Genomic DNA, 22,367 nt, shown 5'->3' with positions numbered 1-22,367 from the left:
TTTTAGCTATGATTAAGAAGTTGAAAGTGCTATGAAATATTTTGTTATAATTTATTTTTAAGGAACACAGCTAAGCACAAAAGGGATCAAAGAAACAAGGATTCTTTGAAAAATTCTTCACTTAGTCAAAATTCTAGCAGAACTGAGTGAATCCATTCCAATTAACATTGTGAGTATGTGAAAGAAAAGCTGCCATAGGGGAAAGGATCTCCCTGCTGTTAAACTGCCACACCATTGCTCAACTGGTCCCCAAATCCTGCTATCATATTTAACAACAAGATCGTTGACATTCGATTGGACTGTGCTCTTCTTTCGGAGATGGTGACAGGTCTTGTATACATGCCGAATGGAATGCAGCAAGTAACTGTTCTGCTTATCAACCTGGGGTGAACTAAGATCAAGTGTTCCCGTTATTTCCCATACATTGGAAACTTCTCTGATTTGCACGGACCATTCCTAAATGTCTTGATATTTCTTTTTAATTTAGCCCCTCATTTTGGGTCCTCAGTGAGGTTGCAGATTTGCTAATCTCTGCTTCTCTCCATCTGTTCCTCTTTGAGCCCTGTGTGTTGGGCAAGCAGCCATTCTCTAGCCAGGAGTCACCCAGAGGCCACTAGCCTAGAAGGATCTTTACCTTTTTTTCTGTTCTTGATATAATTAGCTGACATGACTTAAGTGAGGCAAATGGATGGCTAATAAATTGGCCAAACTGGCATATTGTGGAGAACAGATGAGGTCTAGAGATGGACCACAAAGATATATGTGAAGTTATATTGCAGTGATACCTACAGCAATTAAGAACTTGCTCACAAATAAGAGGATTTATTTAGCCTTTAAAGAACACAAATTAGAGGGGTTTAATGTTATGAAAGGTGCCCTATAGCAAAAAGCCCCTTCATTTTTCACTAGACACCTAACACAAGAGCAATGAATCACTCAATAAGAGCTGGAGGAAGTGCTTCTGAAAGGATAAAAGGAAAGAGTATTTTATGGTGTATGTGTACCAGCTTGTGGAATTTACTGCTGGAGGAATCATTGAGGCAAATATTTTAGTTGGAAATAATAGTGAAATCTAGTTAGTGACTTGCAAGTAACTTTGTGATTTTTAAATTCAGCCTATGAATAAAAAACACAACTCAGCTCAATTTATTATAAGATGTATGTATATATTAAACAAGTACATCAGTGCATTTATAACAATGTCATTGTCTGAGGGAACACTACTTTCTTAAAAGACCGTATTCTGAGCAGGTATCAATCTCAAACTATGTGCCCACATGGATGCTTCCAGAAGCTGTGATTTAAGCAGCACGCTACTGATTTTTGGAGGCATGTTAGCTCCTCTAGGCCACCAGGATTCTATTAAGTGCTTTAGAAGAGGTAATCTAATCTACTGAATGGGCCTGGAAGATGGAAAGCACCTCTAAACACAAGCAACTCCTCCACTTCTCAGCAATAGGATCATGGACCTGGGAATATTATTTCAGCTGCTTAGGAAAGGTGGGTGAAAGTGCTGGGCAGAGGGCAGGCAATTATCTCTTTGCTATGTGTTAAGCAGCATTTTCGCCAAGCTGATAAATTACTTCCAGCTGTTGGCAACAATTTTCTCCTCATCATGGCAGGAGCAAAAGACCCTGGCAAATGTTGAAGAGCTGTGTGAGTCGCTGATTAAATCCAAGATCCAGCTGGAGGCCAGAGTAAAGGAGCTGTCTGAGCGGGTGGAGGAAGAAGAGGAGATAAATTCTGAGCTGACTGCCAGGGGGCGGAAACTCAAAGATGAATGTTCTGAGTTGAAGAAAGAAATCGATGACCTGGAAACAATATTGGCGAAGTCAGAGAAAGAGAAGCGTGCTACAGAGCACAAGGTACTTTTTCTATAATGTTAAGAAGACCTAGCTGCTGGAATGCCACTCTCAGATCAGGCTCCAGTACCAGACTTGCTCTGTTCAAGTTAATTAGCGTAGTGGCCTTCAACTCTACAGCATTGGGAGTCAGAGCTGGCATAAAGTAAAGGGACTGATGAACTGTGCTGTCCCAATTCAAATTTCCAATTTGAACTTATAGAACCCGACTTAATCTCTCAAATGAAACGTTTTCATTTGTTCCAATCTTATAGCATCCGAACTCTAATAAAAAGAGCAAAATGGTTTCATTGGGCCTCGAAGTGTTCCTTTTTGGAAAGAGAGTGAGCATGAAAGGGTTTGCTGAAAGATGATTTGGGATGTGCCTGAATCCCCAGCTCTGCCATTGATTTGGAGTTTGACCTTGAAGATGTCACTTTCATTCCAGTTAAAGACTTTGGTGTTTTGCTTGTTTTAGTTGAGGGTTTTAACTTGCACATCTATGTGGGGATTGAAGATAGTAGTCTGTTTCAAACTTGTGATTAAACACCAAATCTCCAATATGACACTAATTTTGATAGATGATTAAATAGCACCTTTTATTTCTATTTATTCTTTTTTTCATAAAAAGCACATGGACCCAATGTGTCCAGTTTCCATTTTTGCAAATTCTATAAGCTGGAACCCATCTTTAACTGGGCAAGAAAGAACCGTCTTTCTTGGGACACTGAGGCACAACACGATCACTGCATGCCCTCTGGATCCTCAAAAGAAAGCTAAATACCCTTTAGTGTTGTTGTTATATTAGAATATGGACTAAACTGGTCATCCAATGAGCTGTTAATAATATTTGATTAACCAGAATACCCCATTTCCTAACTATGCATTAACAGATCATGTTTTGTGGAAGCAAAAGTAAATTCAGAGTTTTAAAAAGTATACCAGTAATTTGGCTAAGTGTGGCTCTTTTTGACATTGGATACCTCATGGCTTTCTGGAGCACAGAAAAGAGATGATGACCCTTAGTGTTATGCCCAACTTTCCAGTGGTGGCTTTAATGAAGCCGTCCTTGTCGTCTTCCCACAGGTCAAGAACCTGACTGAGGAAGCGGAGATTCTAAATGAGGATATTGGCTGACTTAGCAGAGCAAACAGGTGGTTCGGGAGGCGCATCGGCAGACCCTGGGTGACCTGCACCTGGAGGAGGAGAAGCTCGACAACTGGAGCAGAGCAGATTTGAAATTGGAACAGCAAATCCATGAGGTAAGTCGCGATTTATCCAGCTAGTTAGCCATCTGCCAGCATATAGACATACCTCCAATTTGCACTTAGTTAATTTATCTTGACAGTTTCAGGAAAACTTAGTTTCTCTCATTATTGAGAAATAGAGGGTTTTTTTTTCCTTAACATACACTAAACTGATACAGTGTAAGAAAGCCCCAGCATGTAATCTGTCAGTTTTTAAATGCAACTTTCATTTAACCCTGGGCAGTGGGAGAAGAACACTGAACCGAATGGTAAAGGGTTACCCCTCTGGGTGGCTGGCTTTTCCCCTTAGCTCCCACAGAACCTGGAATTTTGCCCCATAGATATGCTGGTACTCTATTTGACACTGGTGTTGGGGGATTACAAACCAAGTGTCTCCAGTGGTGTGCTATTTATAGTTGAAAGACATGTAAGCCACAAACTGTGTTCTACTTCCACTATTGGAAAATACTTGTAAGATTCTAAAGATGATGCCCCTGTTCTGCCTCTAACCACCCAGTGAAATAAAGATGATTTAGACCATTCTCAGTGTATAGGTTCATAATTCTTTCTTTCTCTCTTCCCAGTTGATATTGCATATTCATTCATGTTCTCATTAGTCCCCAAACCTTAGCCTTTATAAAATTGCTGACAAGGGTAGGTTTTTTTTTTATTATCTGCTTTTTTCTCCCACTTCTCTAACAGTTTCCTCTAATACCTATTAGTTGTCTTCCATTTCTTCCTATTTTTACTAATTGCATATCTCACAAAGCCTCAATAAAAAGATTTATAGATGTTTATATGTGTGCTTGTACATATCACACACACACCCACACCCCCACACACTCCCACACACTGGTGTCTTAGTCCATTCCAGCTGGTATAAAAAAAATACCATAAACTAGGTGCAAATAAACAACAGAAATTTATTTCTCACAGCTCGGAAGCCTGGGAAGTTCAAAGCATTGCAGACTTGGTGTCTGGTGAGGGCCTATTTTCTGATCCACAGAGGGCGCTGTCTCTCTGTGTCTTCAAAGGGTAGAAGGTACAAGGGAGCTTTCTGGGGTCTCTTTTATAAGGACTTATCCCATTCCTGAGAATTCCGCCCTCATGACCTAATCACTTCCTAAAGGCACGACCTCCCAACACCATCACATTGAGGATTAGGATTTCAACACATGAATTTTGAAGGGATATAAACATTCAGTCTATAGCACCTGAAGAACATCTACCTTCAGGTTTTTACATATATTACTTCCAGAAATTCTCCTTTTCTCCCAATTTGAATTTCATATCTTTGGCTACAGAAAATCTTCCATTGTGTAAAGTAAATCTATCAATATACAAAAAGCCATATTGTCACTGTTATCTAGCTTCCTGCCAAACTAAATCATTAGTGGCAATACTAATACAGACAAAACTAGAATGTTCTGACCAGCGTGATGGGGAACCAGAACATGACACAATGTTATGGACTAAAAGAGGATACCAGGTGGATACTAGAGGATGCCACGTGAGAATGTGTTTGAAAGGGCCAGTGATGCCTAGGAGGTCTGCCAAACATTCATAGAAGATCACGTGGAGACACATTTGTTTGGCATTGCTCTGGGGAGCAGAGCTTGTACTTCTGGGTAGAATTTACGGAGAATATTTTAGCTGCTTATGAAGAAGCACTCCCGAGCAAATGGACTTATTCACCCATGAAATGAGCTGCCATGTGAAGAAGTGAGCTTCCCGTCTCTGGAAAAAGATAAAACAAGGGCTCACTGGCCATTTATTATCCGTTCCTTTCCTAGGACAGAACTCATATTCCACAGCCTCTAAAGTTTTCTTTCATCACTGTGACTTCTAGATTCTTTTGTTAACCTATCAACACACACAATATTTATTTTGAAATACGTGTAACTGGGCATCATTGACAGAATCAGTGCTTGTATCTTTTTTTCCAGGAGGCAAGTGGTTAATGGACACATCTAGTGAAGTACAAACTCTAGCTATTTATTTGGCTAAATAATCTCTCCTTTTTTTTTGTCAGCTTGAGAGTGCCCTTGAGCAGGACAGAAAAGTGAGAATGAACTGTGAAAGGGAAAATGTGCAGACTGGAGGGCGATTTAAAGCTGAACCTGGAAAGCATGGAGAACTTGGCGAGCGGCCAGCTGCAGCCAACAGAGAAGCTGAGGAAGTAAGCTGCCTTGCTGTTGATTGGACGTTCTGGGACACCATTGTGGGAAGTAGCCGCTCTCTCATTTCATTTAACCCTGGGACTCCAGGGCTAAATATCTCAAGAACTAAGCCAAGGATAACAAGCCTAGGAAATGGATTTTTCTTTTGCCAGACGTTATGCATTTCCTTTCTTTTTACAACTGTATAATAATCTAGAAATTGGGGTAAGGGGCCTGTGGCCTTGGGCCACACATGGCCTTCTGGATCTTTGAGTGTGGCCTTTTGAGGGAGTCCAAATCTTATAGAACAAATCCTTTTACTAAAGGGTTCTGTTCAAAAGGATTTGTTCTGTGAAGTTTGGATTTGGTTGAGGGGCTGCACTTCGGGGCATGTGAGATGTGAATTATTGGGAATTTGAGGCTACAAGGCTAAAAGTAAAAATGGCTCACTACTTTGACTCATGATGTGACCAATGTCATAAAATATAAAAAAAAATTGATTCTGGTCTGATATACCCTTTTATAATTATTTGTTTATCAGATATAACTTCATTAATATATAGTTTTTTATCAAATGATTTACTATATAAACATTAAATCTCAAAATCTAAAGCAACACATGAAAATGATCAAAATTAGGGAAATTTTCAGTTTAACCCATTAGTGAGATGGATTTTCTCACCTTGTCCCTTTAATTGTCTTCTGTTTAGACTTTTTTTTTAACCATTAGGAATTTTCAACTTATTTCGATTATACCAAATGAGAGAGGAACAAAGTGAGATCCAGGAGTAAGATAAGTTCAGGCTAAAGCTAGTAGCACATGGATGGCTGGGGTCCATGGTGAAAAAGAGAAAGAAGTCAAGTGACCAGCTATGAACTTCTAGTTTTTTTGTTTGTGTAATATTATATGTGCTCTTGGTGAGGCTTGATTAATATTCTGCTAATGAGTTACTGAACTTAATAGGTGTTTAGAGAAGATTAAATAAGTGTTTTTCCAAATGTAGTGAAGTAGTGTAAGGCAAAATGATAGAGTTCCCTTAGCATTCCATTTTGAAGATTGTGTTTCAACTCAGCAAAGTGAAGATGTTGCTTTATGTCCTTGTAGGCCACAGGTAAAAGAGTTTCAGCATTTTAGAAATCTATATTTGTAGGAAGTTATAACTTTATTGTGAAACCTTTACTCTAAGTGGACCTATATGTATTTAAAACTTAATACATAATAAAGATGGCATTTCAAATCAGTAATGATAGGATAGTATTTTAATAAGTGGTGTTGGGATTATTAGCTATTCATCTTCTGATATAAAAATTAGATTCCTACCTCATACTATTCATACACACAAAATTCAGTTGCATTAAAGAATTCAAATGTGAAAACAAAACTATAAAACCATTAGAAGACACATTATTTGCAATAGCCAATATGTTGAAAGAACCTAACTATCCATTGATACATGAATGGATAAAGAAAATATGGTATATACATACAATGGAATATTATTGAGCCTTAAAAAATAAGTAAATCCTATCACATGCAACAACATGGATGAACCTGGAGGACATTATACTAAGTAAAGTAAGTCAGTCACAAAAGGACAAATACTCCATGATTCCATTGAGACAAGGAATCTAAAATAATCAAACTCATAGAAACTCATACAGTGGTGATTGCCAGGATCTTGGAGGAGGGATTCCAGTGGGAAGAAGCTGTTCAATGGGTATTAAGTTTCAGTTATGCAAGATGTTTAAGTTCTAGAGATCTGTTTTACAACATTGTGTCTATAGTTCACATACTGTATTTTGCACTTAAACTTTTTTTAGGAGGGTAGATCTCATGTTAAGTGTTCTTATCCCAATTTAAAAAATATTAGAAGACAATGTAGGTGATAAGTCTTAGGAAATTGACAGGTTAAGTCATCTTGGACAAGTGATAAGAAGGCAAATACATATAAGGAATACTGATGAATTTCCCTACATCAAATTTTTAAATAGATATGTGGTAAAAGCCAACATAAATAAAATAGAGACAAGCTATAATGTGAGAAATTTTGCAACAGATATTAAAAATATCAAGAATATTAAGAGAAAATCTATTTCATAATTAGATGAATGACCTATAGAAAAATGGTCAAAGGACACAAACACGGTTCATTTGGTTTATTGACCATTTTTAAGCACTAATATTTGACAAGATGCCATTGTTATTAGTAAACATGGACATTCAAAAGAAAGCACAGAGATACTGTCTTCTACGAAAAATTTAGAAATGTGGTATTAAGGTAAATATTGAAAAGTAATATCACACAGCTATTAGAGAGCAAAGGGCAAGGCTCTTACGTGTTGTTAAGCATATAATTATACATTACTCAGCAATTTCCTGATGAGTATCCACTCTTGAGAAACACTGTCATGTACACAAGAGGTGTGTATTTAAGCAGTGTTATTTGTAAATGAAAAATATTAAAAGACTGCTTATTAATAGGGGAATTCACAAACTATGGGATATATAAATCATGGAATACTATGTCATAGTAAATTTTTAAATAAAATACTCTGTGTGGGCCAACATAAAAATATCTCCAATATAGTATTGAATTAAGAATAAATTGTTGATCTATATATACATACAAACTTACATGATATTAATACCATTGACAGGAAGTGTGAACTATTTCTATAGCTACATGCACACACATAAACACAAACCTATGTCAGTACTTAGAAAAATGCCTGAAAATGGATAATAGTGGTTCCTTCTAGGGAGAACAAAGATTGTGTGTAATAACCAAAAAGATTTCAGATGTAGACTAAAATGGTTGAATTTTTACAAGAATGAATTCACATGTTATGTATATAATGTAAAAATATTTAAAGAAAATGTTATTCTGAACAATTTCATTTGGTATCTTTTTCTAACCAGGAAGAAATTAGAAATGAATCAGATGAATTCAAAGGTAGAAAATAAGAAAGGCCTGGTGGCTCAACTTCAGAAGATGGTTAAAGGTCTTCAGGTAATCAGTTATCAAATACGTGTGTGTACCTGTGTTTAGATTAATTGGTGCTTCAGTGACAAATTCTCTGCCAAGGTATTCATACCCTTAGCCAACCATAGACATAGACAGAAAAGAACAGTGCTTAAGAACGTAAACTGTGGCATTCCACAGATGTATGATCCTGGGGGAAGTTACTTTTTCTTTTATTTCAGTAGATTTAGAGGAAACAAGTGATTTTTGTTACATGGATGAATCGTATAATGCTGAGGTCAGGGCTTTCCGTATACCCATCACCAGAATAGTGTACGTTTTACCCAGTGGGTAGATTTTCATCCCTCATCCCCCTCTCCCGCTTTCTCCTTAGTTTCCATTGTCCATTACACCATTTTATGACTATATATCCCTTGTTTAGCTCCCACTTATAAGTGAGAACATGTGGTTGTTTTTTTCTTTCCTGGCATACCTTACTTGGGATGATGGTCTCCAGTTCCATCCAAGTTGCTGCAAAAGACATTATTTTATTTCTTTTTACGGCTGAGTAGTACTTCATGGACATTACTTTTAAAGCTTAAATTTCCATATGAAGATAATAAAAGTGAATAGCTAATTTGTTGAATGTTTGCTGTGAACCAGGCATTGTGCTAAAATCCTGGACATGTATTTTTTCACTCATTAATCCTCCTGGCTACATTTGAGCTAACATTATTAAATGCAACAGTACATTTCAGTGGTAAGCACAGTGTCTGACACATGGTATGCATTCAGTGTAAACCATTTAATTTTTATGATAATTATTCTTTGTGATTAGGAGGCAAGTATGCTGAAAATCGGTAAGTTCTATAGCTACTTTTATTAATAGCCTCAAAACATTATTTGATAATGAATATCTGTAAGTTTTCAGACCATGTGACTATTCTTTACTATATGATGATGTTATAAAGTAATTAAAAATATAAAGTAATTAGGTATACACATGCACACATGCATCCAGATGGAGGTTTCCCTTTGGAACTAAATAAATATCTCAGTAACATAACCATTACTCAAAATAATTTTGAAACTCCTTTGTGATACTTATATTCTGAGATATTTTGAGCCAAATAAGAAAACCAATCTCACTGCTTTGTGAACATGCTTTATTTTCAGACATGATATTAATCTCCAAGTGATTATCATATTCACCAGACTTGTCTTCAAGCGATACTTGACTTTACTCAAAATTTAAAAAAAATTTTTTTCAATTTATCCAAAAGACAAGTTTTCTTACCCTGATGACTTCAAACGTTTTCTAAAGACAATTTCTGAAGAAATGTTTCAGAAATGTTTGGTTCAATGACAATATTCTTTAGGTTAATGAATTAGATCCCATGATAACTAGTTGAAAGGTGATCACATTTACTTGAATATGGAAATCATATTTTTTTAGCCCTGTCTCTGTCACATGTGATCTATAGAACTGATAGACTACTTAGTTGGTATGATCTAGAAATTAGCTTTCTCTAAGACATGGCACTCTAATTTAATGGAAAAGAAAACATATTCTAAAATAGATTCTATCCTTTTTTCTCCCCTATCCTAACTCATGCCTAATTACTTAATGTTAATTAAACATCAATGGCTTTACCGTACTGTAATATAATGATGCTGTTATGATTTGTAGAGCTATTTGACCTCGCACTAAAAGGGTTTGGGGCTCTTATCACTTCTTTTTTAAGTGATAAGAGCCTGATGGCATCAGATTACTATACACTTTAGTAGGCCATATTCCGTCACCAATTCTAATTTGTTATTTCAAATCTATACTTGAAATCTCTTGCAGACTAGAAAACCAAGTAATAAAGTTTGTTAGAATTGTGTACGAAATTAAACTGATGCTGTTTCTTATGAATAAATTTCCTAAACTTTGAGATATTCTTTTTATTGGTTAGATTTTTGCCCCAGTTTCAGATAGTTGAGATCAGATAAATGCATTCCAGATGAGGAAGGTTTTGTGTATAAAATTTATCGTGCTATAGTTTTGTTAGCAATACTCTTTAAATTTTTTTCTCGTCATATGAAAGACACTTTCCTATTTCTTTAGGAAGTGCTGTTTACTAAGCGTTCCCCTCCATGTATATAATTTAATAAACTTGCCTATCAAGGGCTGAAAGATCTGGAAGAACTGCCAATTCTAATTCTTGGTACTGTTCTTGGTACTGTTTTAGGGCAAAACATTTAACTTCTGTGTATTCTTGTTTATAAACTGAGAGTTGAAAGTGTCATTTTCACTTTCTTAGTTGTAAGAAAAGAAAAAGAATAGTTAAGCTCTTGAATATAAAATGTGCTACAAATACTTAGTAAAGGTCAAACTTTTTATTGCTGTAGACTCAGACACAGGATCTGAAATTTGAAAGAAACTGGAAGCTGAAAAGACCATTCGAGCCAAGATGGAAAGGGAAAGAGCTGACCTTACTCAAGACCTGGCCAACTTGAATGAGAGGCTGGAGGAGGTAGGAGGGGCCAGTTTGGCTCAGCTAGAAATAACTAAGAAACAGAAAACAAAATCCCAGAAGCTTCATTGAAACATGGAAGATACTGCACTTTGAGACAACTTGTGCCTCTTTGAAGATGAGAACACAGACAGCCTGGTTGAGCTGGAGGGCTAGGTGCAGATTTTTCTATAGCAGGTCAAGCAGAAACTGGAAAAAGACAAGAGTGACTTGCAGCTAGAAGTGGATGATCTCCTGACCCATGTTGAGCAGATGACCAGAGCTAAGGTAGACATTTCCCAAGCCCTCCTTTTGGACTTCTGAGCATGGAAATAAGTAGGAGAGGGGAGGGAAAAGAAAAATAAACCAGTTTGGTGACTCAAGGTATTTGTTAATGAAGGCTATAGTTCTTCAGACTGAATAGATCAGGCCTACCCCTAGTGGTCATTGTTAAGGTCACACAAAGCCATAACCTGAATGTAACCTGACAGTGGCTTCCAGTTTTATCAGAATTCCAGTCCATGTTCCTTATGGATCTTTCTGGTGATGGCATAAGCAAGTGGGCTAAAAAAGTGAAGCCACTAGCTATGTCTCTCAAGAAGATACGTGGCCCAGATACTCCTAGAGCCTACTAGAATGAATGGTGGACACAAACAGCTTTCGGAGAGAAAGAGATTTTTTTTCCTCTCATGCCCTCTAGCATCTCTTTATCCAGCCAGCACTAGAAGAAAGTTTCATCACATGTTCTTTTTGTGCTGATCCCATTAACCTATACACTGCAAACTCTCATGTCAAATGGTTACTATCAGATCATGGGTAACAGTGACCCTACCTTTAGCTGGCTCAGAGGAGCTTTGCTTTAGGTTAAGCAGAGCAAATGGCTAGTTGCTGCAACCTCTGCTCCATCTAAGCAAAATTTGTAACGTCACCTGGAAAAGACATGACCCAATGATAAAGCTTGATCTCCATGGGCTATGGCCAGAAAAATATAGAATTTCTTCAGAGCTATGGAATGATTTCTAAAATGTTTAACATCAATTTCTTTTAAGGACCACAGTGAGCATAAACAGTTAACCCTGCTTCTCTTTCCATGAACCCTGTGTCTTAGTTCATTCCTGCTTCTCTAACAAAATAACACAGGCTGGGCAAGTTATAAATAATAGAAACTTATATCCCACAATTCTAGAGACTGGGAAGTCCAATATTAAGGCATAGCAGATTTGGTGTCTGCTGAGGGAGCTCTGCTTCAAAGATGGTGCCTCGTGTTGTGTCCTCACGTAGCAGAAGGGGAAAAGAGACAAATGCTCTCTTGTATCTGTTTTATAAGGTCACTTATTCCATTCATGAGGGCTCTGTCCCAATGAAGGGAGGAAAGCCTCTTGAACTCACCAAGTGAGTTCCTGGCTTCACACAGGAACGAATTCAAGAGTGAGCCAACTAGCTACAGGAAGGATTATTGAGAGAGAAAGAGAATAGATCCTACTCCACAGACAGAGTAGTCGTCCTCTCTTGAGGAGTTGGGGGACCTCATTATGGGGCAATGGAGTAACATTTTTGTGTTCAAAAAACCCCACTGGGAAACAGCCATATTTGACTAGCATTATCTTGAGGTCAGGTCATAAAGGTTAATCATAAACTGCTGTCACACAAAGGTGAGTGCAAACACTTTGTAAGGCATCCAGTTTAGCAACTCATCCATCCTCAGGTGGTCCCAGGCTGGTGAGTTGCTGGCAACTTCCTTGTTCAGGGTGGTTGGGGTCTGGTATTAGTCAAAATGGCTGCACTCAGGCTCTCAGCCTTTCTTCTCTGCCTTATGCCTACATTGTTCTCATAAGAAAAATACATTCATTCCATTTCTAGAGCCTCGAAAGTCTTAACTCGTTCCAGCACCATCTCAAAAGTCTAAAGTCTATTCTCATCTAAATCAGAAATGGGTGAGATTCAAGGCATGATTCATCCTGAGGCAAATTCCCCCTGCAGCTGTGAGCCTGGGAAAACAAACAAATTATGTGCTTCCATAATACAATGAAGGGACAGGCATAGGATAGACATTCCCATTCAAAAAGGAAGAAATAGGAAAGAAAAAGAGGTAATGAATGGCTAAGTCCAAGACTGGACGAACCAAGCAACATTCAATCTTGAAAGTTGGGAATAATCCTTTGACTCTGTCTTATCTTCTGGAAACACTGGGTAGAAGTTGGGTCCCCAAGACCCTGGTAGCCCTGCCCCCATGGCTTTGCCAGGTGCACCCACATGGCAGCTCTCAGGGATTTGAGTTGGGTGCCTTTAGCTGTCTCAGGCTGGTGCATACTGGCGGCTGTACAGGTCTGAGTTCTTGGAGGTGGCCCTACCCTCAGGTCTCCACTAAGCATTGCCCTAGTCCCCACTAGGGGGGGGACTTTCTGAGCAACCCCAGCTCCTGGCAGTTCTCTGTCTGGGTCCCAAAGTTCTCCAAGGCATCCTTTTAATCTAGGCGGAGGAGCTCTGCCTCTACAGTTCCTGCATTTAGTTCCACATTTACTGCTTGTGTCCTTTGGAGCAGCAGCCTGAGCTGCACCTGGGTCTGCTTCAGCCACAGCTGGGATGGCAGAGGAGTGCTGTGCTGGCAAGTGTGGGCAAAGACTTGAGGTCTCCTGGGCAGCAAGCCCAGCGGTCCTATGGGCACCCTAGGCCCCTTCTTCAAAACCTTTCTGCCTTCAAGGCCTTGACCCTCTGGACCTGTAATGGGTGGGGCAGCAACCAAGGTCTTAGGAATGCCTTTGGGATAATTTTTTCCTTGTCCTGATGAATAGCATCTGACTTCTTTCTATCCATACAAATCTCCTTATCAGACAGTTGGTTGGCTACACCCTTGGCATTTTTCCAAACACACTTTTTAAATTCTTTATAATCTGGCCATGCTGAGAATTTTCCAAATATTTAACTTCTGCTTCTCTTTTTGTTATAAATTCCATCTTTAACTTATTTCTCACTCCACATTTTACTATAAATAGTTAGAGAAGCCATGCAGGCCTAAACACTTTGCTTGGAGATTTCTTCCACCAAATATCCTACTTCATCCTTCTCAAGTTCTGGCTTCCACAAAACACTAGGATTCAAACACAGTTCAGTCAAGGTATTTGCCACTTTGTAACAAGAATAGCCTTTCCTCCAGTTTCCAATTAGATAGTCCTCATTTCCATCAATAGAATGACTTTTACTGTCCATGTTTCTACCAGGATTCTGATCACAACCACTTCAGTAATCTCTGAGAAGACTAATCTTCACTCTACAGATCTCTTCTTCTGAGCCCTCACCAGAATTGCCTTCATGCTCCATTCAAGGCAATGTAGGCTTTTCCTAGTGTGTACCTCTCAACTCTTCCAGCCTTTGCCTGTTGCCTAGTTCCAAAGTTGCTTTCATATTTTTAGGTATGTTTTACAACAGTACCCTCACTTCTTGATACCAATTTCTGTCTTAGTCTGATTGTGCTACTATAACAAAATATCTGAGACTGGATAATTTATAAATAACAAATTTATTTCTCCCAATTCTGGAGGCTAAGAAGTCCAAGATCAAGGTAGTGGCAGATTTGTTGTCTGGTGAGGAATTTCTGCTTCAAAAATGGTGCCTCCTCCTGCATCTTCACATGGCAGAAGGACAAAAGGGAAGAAGAAATGAACATTCCCTTGCATCTCTTTTACAAGGTCACTGATTCCATTCATAAGGAATCTTCCCTCATGATTTGATTACCTCCTAAAGGCCCTCTCTTAATACTAATCACATTGGTGACTAAATTTCAACATGTGAATTTAGGGGGGACATTTCAGACTATAGTATCCTGCCACCCTACCTGCCACTTATCTTAGAGCATAAATCTAGTGAGAACTTATGCTTTCTCTTTCTCCTGTCTCATCTATATTCTGCATGTTCTGTGGTTCTGTCTTTCACTGGGCACCAAAGGAAGACATTCTAGCCTATGCCCTGTAGGCTTAATTTGTATTCTTCTGCAGCCCGAGTGAGGCCCTAGAAGTCCTTACTCTGACCTTCTTCTGTACCTCTCCCTCCTTCTTGGGAACTTTTCTGTTTCTGTACATTTTAGTAGGCAGCCAAAAACCCCTAAAGCTGTTAAGTTCACTGTAAGTCCATACTAATTAGATATGACTTTCATACTTTCCAATTTCCTCTAGACTTTGCTGCTCAGAAGTTCTTTATTCATCTAATTTACTTCCTGTTTTGTTTTATACAAAGTCCTTCCTTAGATTCTAACCTTGCCTTTCTGAATCCTTCCTTTCAATAAATAATACCTGATAAGATCAAGACCATTCAGTATCACTTCTGTCTTCACCTTATACATTTATCTTTATTTTTAATTATCCCTTTCTTTTTGTCCCTAAGAAGAAATTCTTCCAAAAAACCATAATTCACAGATTCCAGGAAACAAAACCAAATCCAAATGAAGACCTTTTTCTCAGGCACTAGAGATGGTATCTTGAGAGGAAAGCAAAGTCTGTTTATACTCGTCTTATTCTCTCTGACAAAAGAATAGTCTTTAATTTATTCCTTGCTGTATAACAAATCACCCAAGAACCTTGTCACTCAAAATAAAACTTTACTACTATTCTCTTGGTTCTGAGTGTTGACAGGATCAGCTCATTTGGTTGCAGTGAGATGACGGTTGAGGCTGGAGTCATCTGAAGGTTTTTCCATTCGCATGGCTGGCTCCTGGGCTGGGACAGCTTAAACAGCTGGAGGCTGCTTGGAAATCTCTCTTCATGTGGCCTCTCTGAGCTCCACTTGTGGCTAGCTTGGGCTTCCTCACAGCATGGCAGCCATAGGAGTTGAACTTCTTACACAGCAATTCAGGGTACTAAGAGCAAGTGCTCCAAGAGATTAAGGCAGAAATTGCAGATTCTTGTGACTTAGACTCACAGTGCAGTGGAGTGACTCTGCATGACTCCTGTCAGTTACAAGTCACAAGGCCAGCAGTCTACATAATGTGAAGGCCATGGGGTGTGGCTCATTGGTGACCATCTTTGGAGACTATTTTCCAGAAGTAGGTATATACCTCACTGCCTCCTTACTCCTTCAATCCTGCAATCTGTCTTTATTTCCCCTGCTTTCCTTAAAACCGTTCTCTTAAATTGTTCTCTCAAAGATCAGTAATGTCTTCCTTTTCCCAAATCAGCATGCCTGGAACCAATCCACCTTCTCCTGAAGCTGGCATTTCCTATGAACTTTTCTGTCACTGGCACCTGGTTCTTACCATCACCCAGATTCTAAGTCTCAACTATTTGTTTCCCATCTTGTTCTTTGCTTTGTAATCAATTATTGCAGCAGATCAGTCTTCACTGTCTCATAGCTTTCCATTCCTATTCTCATTTAGATCTCTCACTACCTTTTAACTGGACTATTGTAGTAGTTTCCTAAATTATCATTTTTTGCTTTTAGTCTTTTTTCCCCCTAATCCATCCCATATATACTTGGATTAATATTTCTAAAGCATGGATTTATTGAATTATATTATGCTTAAAAATGAACTCAAACTTCTGTTTTTAAGTACCCTATGGCCTGTGATCAGATTCACCTTGCCTTGCCAGTTTTAGATCCCATTACTTTGTTTCATGGACCTTCTGTTTCAGCTAAATTCAAATTCTTGCCTTCCACTAAATATCCATTTTTCTATAAGTGTGCCTTTCCAAACTAATTCTCCTCTCTGTAATGCTCAAGTTCAACCCCTGTATTAAAGTTTTACCCATTTGTGAATTCCTGTAGCACTTCTTGGATCCCTCTTATAGTGCTGCATTGTCCAGTCTTTTAACTTTGCTTAAACTGAAAGCTTCTCTAACGCAGCAACTGAGTCTCATTTCACTTATGTTTACTCTAGTGCTTTGCATAATCAGTGCACTCAATTACTAGCACTGACTTTTACATATGCCTCTTGGGGCTCATAGATTCAGTGACTTGTCCAAGGTCACAAAATTCCATGAAGAGATAGGCCTTAACTCCAAGTCCTGTGTATTTCTGTGGGTGACCACATTCTGGGGCTGCCTTAAATATTTGTTGGCAAGGTAAATTATTTCCATTCACCCTCATAAGCATATATATTATGCTGAACTTTTTCTTGAATTGTTTTATCTTTTGTTTTCTGCATTATGATGCCAAGAATGCCAATGCTCAGTGGTACAATGGAAACTAAAGAATTTTCAAAAGCATATTATGCTGAGAGGCCCAGGGCAATTTAGGAGTTATAGGAAATCTCACAATTTTCTTGATCATTTTGAATTCCCATTGGTTCCGGTGTTTCTGGGAGGCAGCATTTTCATGCATCATTTTAAGAATTAGCTATAAGATAAATGTGCATTATTCCATTAACTACTTCTTCCCTGGCATCAAAATTTGTTGTTTATTCGTATGCTTAAATTTGAAACTCTTTTGAAGGTACAGCACTTTTGCATGCTATATCCTTGTACAGGCCACCTTTAGATAAACAACTTCATTGTCTTTTACAGATGCTGCTTATGAAAATACTACATAAATTGAAAACATTATACCCATGTTAGCTGGTTAGCAGTGCTTGGATACCCACCATGTTAAGCTATGCCTAAGGGAAAGTGCATTTTCTATCTGCCCAGGTGGGCTGCCCACTCTACAGATATGCACAGCCCAGCTGGCCTTCACCACATGGGCCTCTCTTGAAAACTAGGGCATCTCTGGCTCCTTTTCTCGCCATTTCCACACACCATTGACTAAGTTGTCTTATAGAGATCTATACTTTTTCAACCTCAGCAAACAGGTGCATAGCATAGCATACTCAGGGCTGTAAACAGAAGTGCCATTTCTCACACCTGGATATGTTCCTCCTGGTTCCGTTAATGGGCCATTTATTATTGGAGATGTCATAAAATAAAGGTGGTTCTCATAATCATATTTTTATCCATTTTCCTCGAGGACCTAGGAATTGGGACAATTCAGACCAAGTAGGACATTGTCAATTAATCTTTAACATTTCCTTTGTTATCACTACTTTGTGCAACAGATGTGTAGGAATCTAATAGCTGACTTTTTGTGTGTGTGCATCTGCACAGGCAGTTTCAGTTCAAACCTCAATTCTAACACTTACTAGCTATGTGAATTTGGAATAGTTATTTATTCTCTCTGGTGCTCAGTTTTCTTATTTATCAAACACAGCAAATCTGAACTTTTGAGGGATATTGTGAGGGAAAAAAATGAGTGTGCCAACTTTGACTGTCAAAGTCACTATCACAAGTGAGAGCAACCAAATTCAACATTCAAAATATAATTAGAAACTGTACAGACAACCTATTACTATTACATTGATCAGCACCATGGCTTCTTCTAGTCACGAGTGGAGAATAGATAATTGAGCACACCTGGCATTTGACACGAACGCTCTAACCTAGAGAGACTGTTGGCATTGTGTGAGAAGCTGGTCAATGAATCTCTGCCAGATCTAATTTCACAACCACTGCCATGCCTGTGTGTGCTGTAGGACATCTGTGGTTGGAACTACATGGCCTTACTTGTCAGCCTCCAAATGGGCATGTGCCTGATTGGGTTCTTGTTTCTCTTCAGTGGGTAACAGCCTCACCAAGTTAAAACAAATCTGGAGGTCAGGGTTTATGAGGAAAGCTTGAATGTAACCTAAAGAAACTTCTGCAGGTATGTTGGCCAAACTCTCACTAAAGTTTGTAGTAATTTGAATATCTTGGGCATCTATTAAATGCCTACCCTGTCAAGCACTGCATGGGAGACACAGTGTTTTCCCAAGAATAAGACAGGGTCTTATATTTATTTTTCCTCAAGAAGCCCAATAACCCTAGGGCTTATTTTCAGGGGATGTGTTATTTTTTTTAAGTACGGTACAACAATCTACATTTATTTAAATATAGTTACGTTATCTTCTTCTGGAACATCATCATAACTCTCCAAACCCTGAATTCATCCTGAATTTCTTGTGACTCTATTTCCTTTAGAACCATTGGTCCCAATCTCTCCTGTCGAGCAATAGAGCTCTCATGGGGCAGATGAGAAGGGCTACTCATCTTCTTTACCGCTCCGCAGCAAAATGCATGGATTGTGCAGATACACTGTGTAGCCACGCCCATCACTAGGTTTTATTTTCGGGGTAGGGCTTATATTGCCCAAATGCTTAGAAATCCTGCTAGGGCTTATTTTATGGGTAGGTCTTATTTTCGGAGAAACACGGTATTTAGTTTGGTACAAAAGTAATTGGGGTTTTAGACCACGAATTTTAAATCATTATAACTAGGCTCAAACACATCTTTATTAATCAAAATAGGAACCATTACAATCAACACATTTTTGCCAACAAGAAATAAGTTTATTCCTGTAGCATAAAAATCCGTGCTTTTAGATTTTTTTTTTTTTTTTTTTGAGACAGAATCTAGCTCTATTGCCTAGGCTAGAGTGCTGTGGCATCAGCTTAGCTCACAGCAACCTCAAACTCCTGGGCTCAAGCAATTCTTCTGCCTCAGCCTTCTGAGTAGCTGGGGCTACAAGCATACACCAGCACACTCGCCTAATTTTTTCTATTTTTAGTACAGATGGGGTTTCACTCTTGCTCAGGCTGGTCTCAAACTCCTGACCTCAAGTGATCCTCCTGCCTCAGCTCCTTCCAGAGTGCTAGGATTATAGGTGTGAACCACCGCACCCAGCCTCGATGAACTCTTGGAAAGCATTTTCTGCATCCTACTGATTGTGGAAGCGTTTTCCTTGCAAAAAGTTGTCGAGATGCTTGAAGAAGTGGTAATTGGTTGGCAAGAGGTCAGGTGAATATGGTGATGAGGCAAAACTTCATACCCAATTCATTCAACTTTGGAAGCATATTGGTTGTGACATGTGGTCGGGCATTATCCTGGAGAAGAATTGGGCCCTTTCTGTTGACCAATGCCAGCTGCAGGCATTGCAGTTTTCAGTGCATCTCATTGATTTGCTGAGTATACTTCTCAGATGTAATGGTTTCACAGGGATTCAGAAAGCTAGAGTGGATCACGCTGGCAGCAGACCACCAAACAGTGACCAGAAACTATTTTTGGTGCAAGTTTTGGCTTTGGAGCTTGGCCTTGGTCCAACCACTGAGCTGATCATCGTTGGTTGCCATATAGAATCCACTTTTTGTCATACGTCACAATCCAATTGAGAAATGGTTCGTTGTTGTGTACAAGAAGAGAAGATGGTACTTCAAAATGATGATTTTTTTTTGATTTTCCGTCAGCTCATGAGGCATCGACTTTGAACTTTTTCACCTTTCCAATTTGCTTCAAATGCCGAATGACCGTAGAATGGACAATATTGAGTTCTTTGGCAACTTCTCGAGTAGTTGTAAGAGAATCATCCTCAGTGATTGCTCTCAATTGGTCGTTGTCAACTTCCAATGGCCAGCCACTGCACTCCGCATCTTCAAGGCTCTTGTCTCCTTTGCAAAACTTGTTGAATCACCACTGCACTGCACTAGCACTGCATTAGCAGTTCCTGGGCCAAATGCGTTATTGATGTTGTAAGTTGTCTCAGCTGCTTTATGACCCATTTTGAACTTGAATAAGAAAATCACTTGAATTTGCTTTTTGTCTAACATCATTTCCATAGCCTAAAATAAATATAAACAGCAAGTAATAAGTCATTAGCAAAAATATCAAGAAATGTGCATTAAAATGATGTATAACATAACCACATTTATTTAGGAATGTATTCCAATATCAAATGTCAATGCCAAAACCACAATTACTTTTGCAGCAAGCTAATATAAGAGAACATAATTTATTAGTTTTTATAGAGAATTTACAATAGTCACTAATTAGGCTTGAGGAAAACGATGTTCAACAGAGCATAGGTTCCAGCTAGAGAAGGTTAAAGTTTTTGCTGACTTAGATGTTTTCCAGAGGACTAAACCTGGCATCATCTTCTAAATGTTCCTGGTTTGGGGCCATTGCTATATCATAACAATTAGTTTGACATTGAAATTACTAGGCTTATCACCAGCTTTCATCATTTCCTCCAATCTCACCATTTTCTCTAAATGCCATTGGTGTAATCCCTTTGTCTCCTTATTCCTCCTTTTCCATAGCACACTTTCTTTGTGGAGACAAAGGTCTCATGGGCTGCTGTATCAACTGAGAGTTTCCAGAGTGTGGCAAGAATCTGATGATTATATTGATTACCTAAGTCAGGTAGAAGTGTGAAGGCCGATGCCATATCTTTTTCTCCAAACTCGAAAAGCCAATTCTGAAAATTTGAAGTTTGCAATTGAAGTATTAACCCAACGGGATTATCTTGAGCCTGCAGCCACAGTAATCAGGAGGGTACAGTTGCTTTGACAGCTCAAATCTCTGCTATTAGGCTATTGCCACTCTGATCCATCTATTAATACTTTCTCCTATCCTACTTGGGTAGCCTTCTCGATTTCCTTCCTCCTCCTTCCCTCCCTCTTCTCTTTCCTTCCCTCTGCACTTCTATCCTTGTTTATTGAGCTCCTATTATATTCTAGGCATGATTCTAGACACTGGGGGTGTAATGATCAAACAGAATCTGTATCACTATGAAACTTATATTCTAGTCGGAGAAAAGGACAGTTAGATATATAATATCAGATCATGATCATGTACCTTATTAGCATTTTGTATGTTTCCTTCTCCAGAAAAGCAAACAATTCTGGAAGGGTCCTAATATCCAGGAAGTTAACTTCCTCCAGTGATACCTATAGGCTGTGAAGTTCAGGCCTCTTAGGGACCCAGGCCCTAGAGTCGATTGTACTTGCTTAAATTAGAAGATGTGATTTCCCAATGCTGGCTGTGGTCTTTACAGAAGAAGAGAGCACTTGGGTCCCAGGAGCCACCTATCCCCTCCTTCCTTGTGCAGCTAATTCAGCATAGCTTCTCTGAGCCATGACCAGCCCTTCTTTCTCAACTTGTAGGCTAATGCTGAGAAACTCTGTAGTCTGTATGAAGAGCACTTGAATGAAGCAAATGCAAAACTAAATGAGGCCACTCAGTTCGCCAAGGACTTGACAGCACAGAAGACAAATCTGAGGAGTGAGAATGGTAAGTAAATGTGCTGCTTCACTCATGAGTCATCCTCAATGCCAGCAGGCTCAGACCTGGACATTTAAAGATTCTAGGTGTGGAATGCAGCCTGTGAGATGTCTTTGTCCACAGACATGCCTCTGGTCTGGGAAGCTTACCTCTATGCCACTTTCGGAGGCCCTGTCCAGCTCCCTTCTATGAAGCAGAAGAGCAATAGCAGTCAGCAGAGGCAACTTTCAAGATCAAAGGATGGTAAGGGCTGTCCACACAGTCTACTAGTCATGACTTGTTGTACAACTTCTGCTTAACTGAATGAGCATTTAAAATTTTTTCAGTAGTGAACCTGCATCTCTTTTCACACTCAGTGGATGCTATGGTCTGTACAATGGGCTACATGGGCCTGTGTGATTGTTCCCATTGTCCCTCTGATCTCTTCTCCCACCTGCCCCTTCTCTCACTCTGCCTTCACCACATTGATCTCTTTGCTGTGCTTTGAACACACCGGCACACTCCCATCCTAGAGCCTTGGCCTAGCTGCTTCCTCTGCCTGGAATACCTTATTGATTCTGCACGGACTTGCAGATAAGAGCTAATCAAGTGCATATCTGGGGCAGATC

At 39.1% G+C, this 22,367-nt stretch overlaps 1 protein-coding gene across 1 annotated transcript in view; it reads left to right on the top strand.

Annotated features, from left to right (window-relative positions):
- MYH15 (myosin heavy chain 15) overlaps positions 1 to 22,367 on the top strand; it is a 173,324-nt gene that overhangs the window by 110,684 nt on the left and 40,273 nt on the right. Inside the window, 10 exon segments of the mRNA XM_012777219.2 lie at positions 1,623 to 1,865; positions 2,928 to 2,988; positions 2,991 to 3,103; positions 5,121 to 5,174; positions 5,176 to 5,267; positions 8,168 to 8,265; positions 10,617 to 10,812; positions 10,814 to 10,851; positions 10,854 to 10,996; positions 21,642 to 21,768. Coding sequence (XP_012632673.2) covers positions 1,623 to 1,865; positions 2,928 to 2,988; positions 2,991 to 3,103; positions 5,121 to 5,174; positions 5,176 to 5,267; positions 8,168 to 8,265; positions 10,617 to 10,812; positions 10,814 to 10,851; positions 10,854 to 10,996; positions 21,642 to 21,768 — 1,165 coding nt within the window.

This window comes from Microcebus murinus, chromosome 1 (genome assembly GCF_040939455.1).
Source record: "Microcebus murinus isolate Inina chromosome 1, M.murinus_Inina_mat1.0, whole genome shotgun sequence".
Classification (NCBI taxonomy): Eukaryota; Metazoa; Chordata; class Mammalia; order Primates; family Cheirogaleidae; genus Microcebus; species Microcebus murinus.
This window is presented reverse-complemented; position numbering and strand designations above follow the sequence as displayed.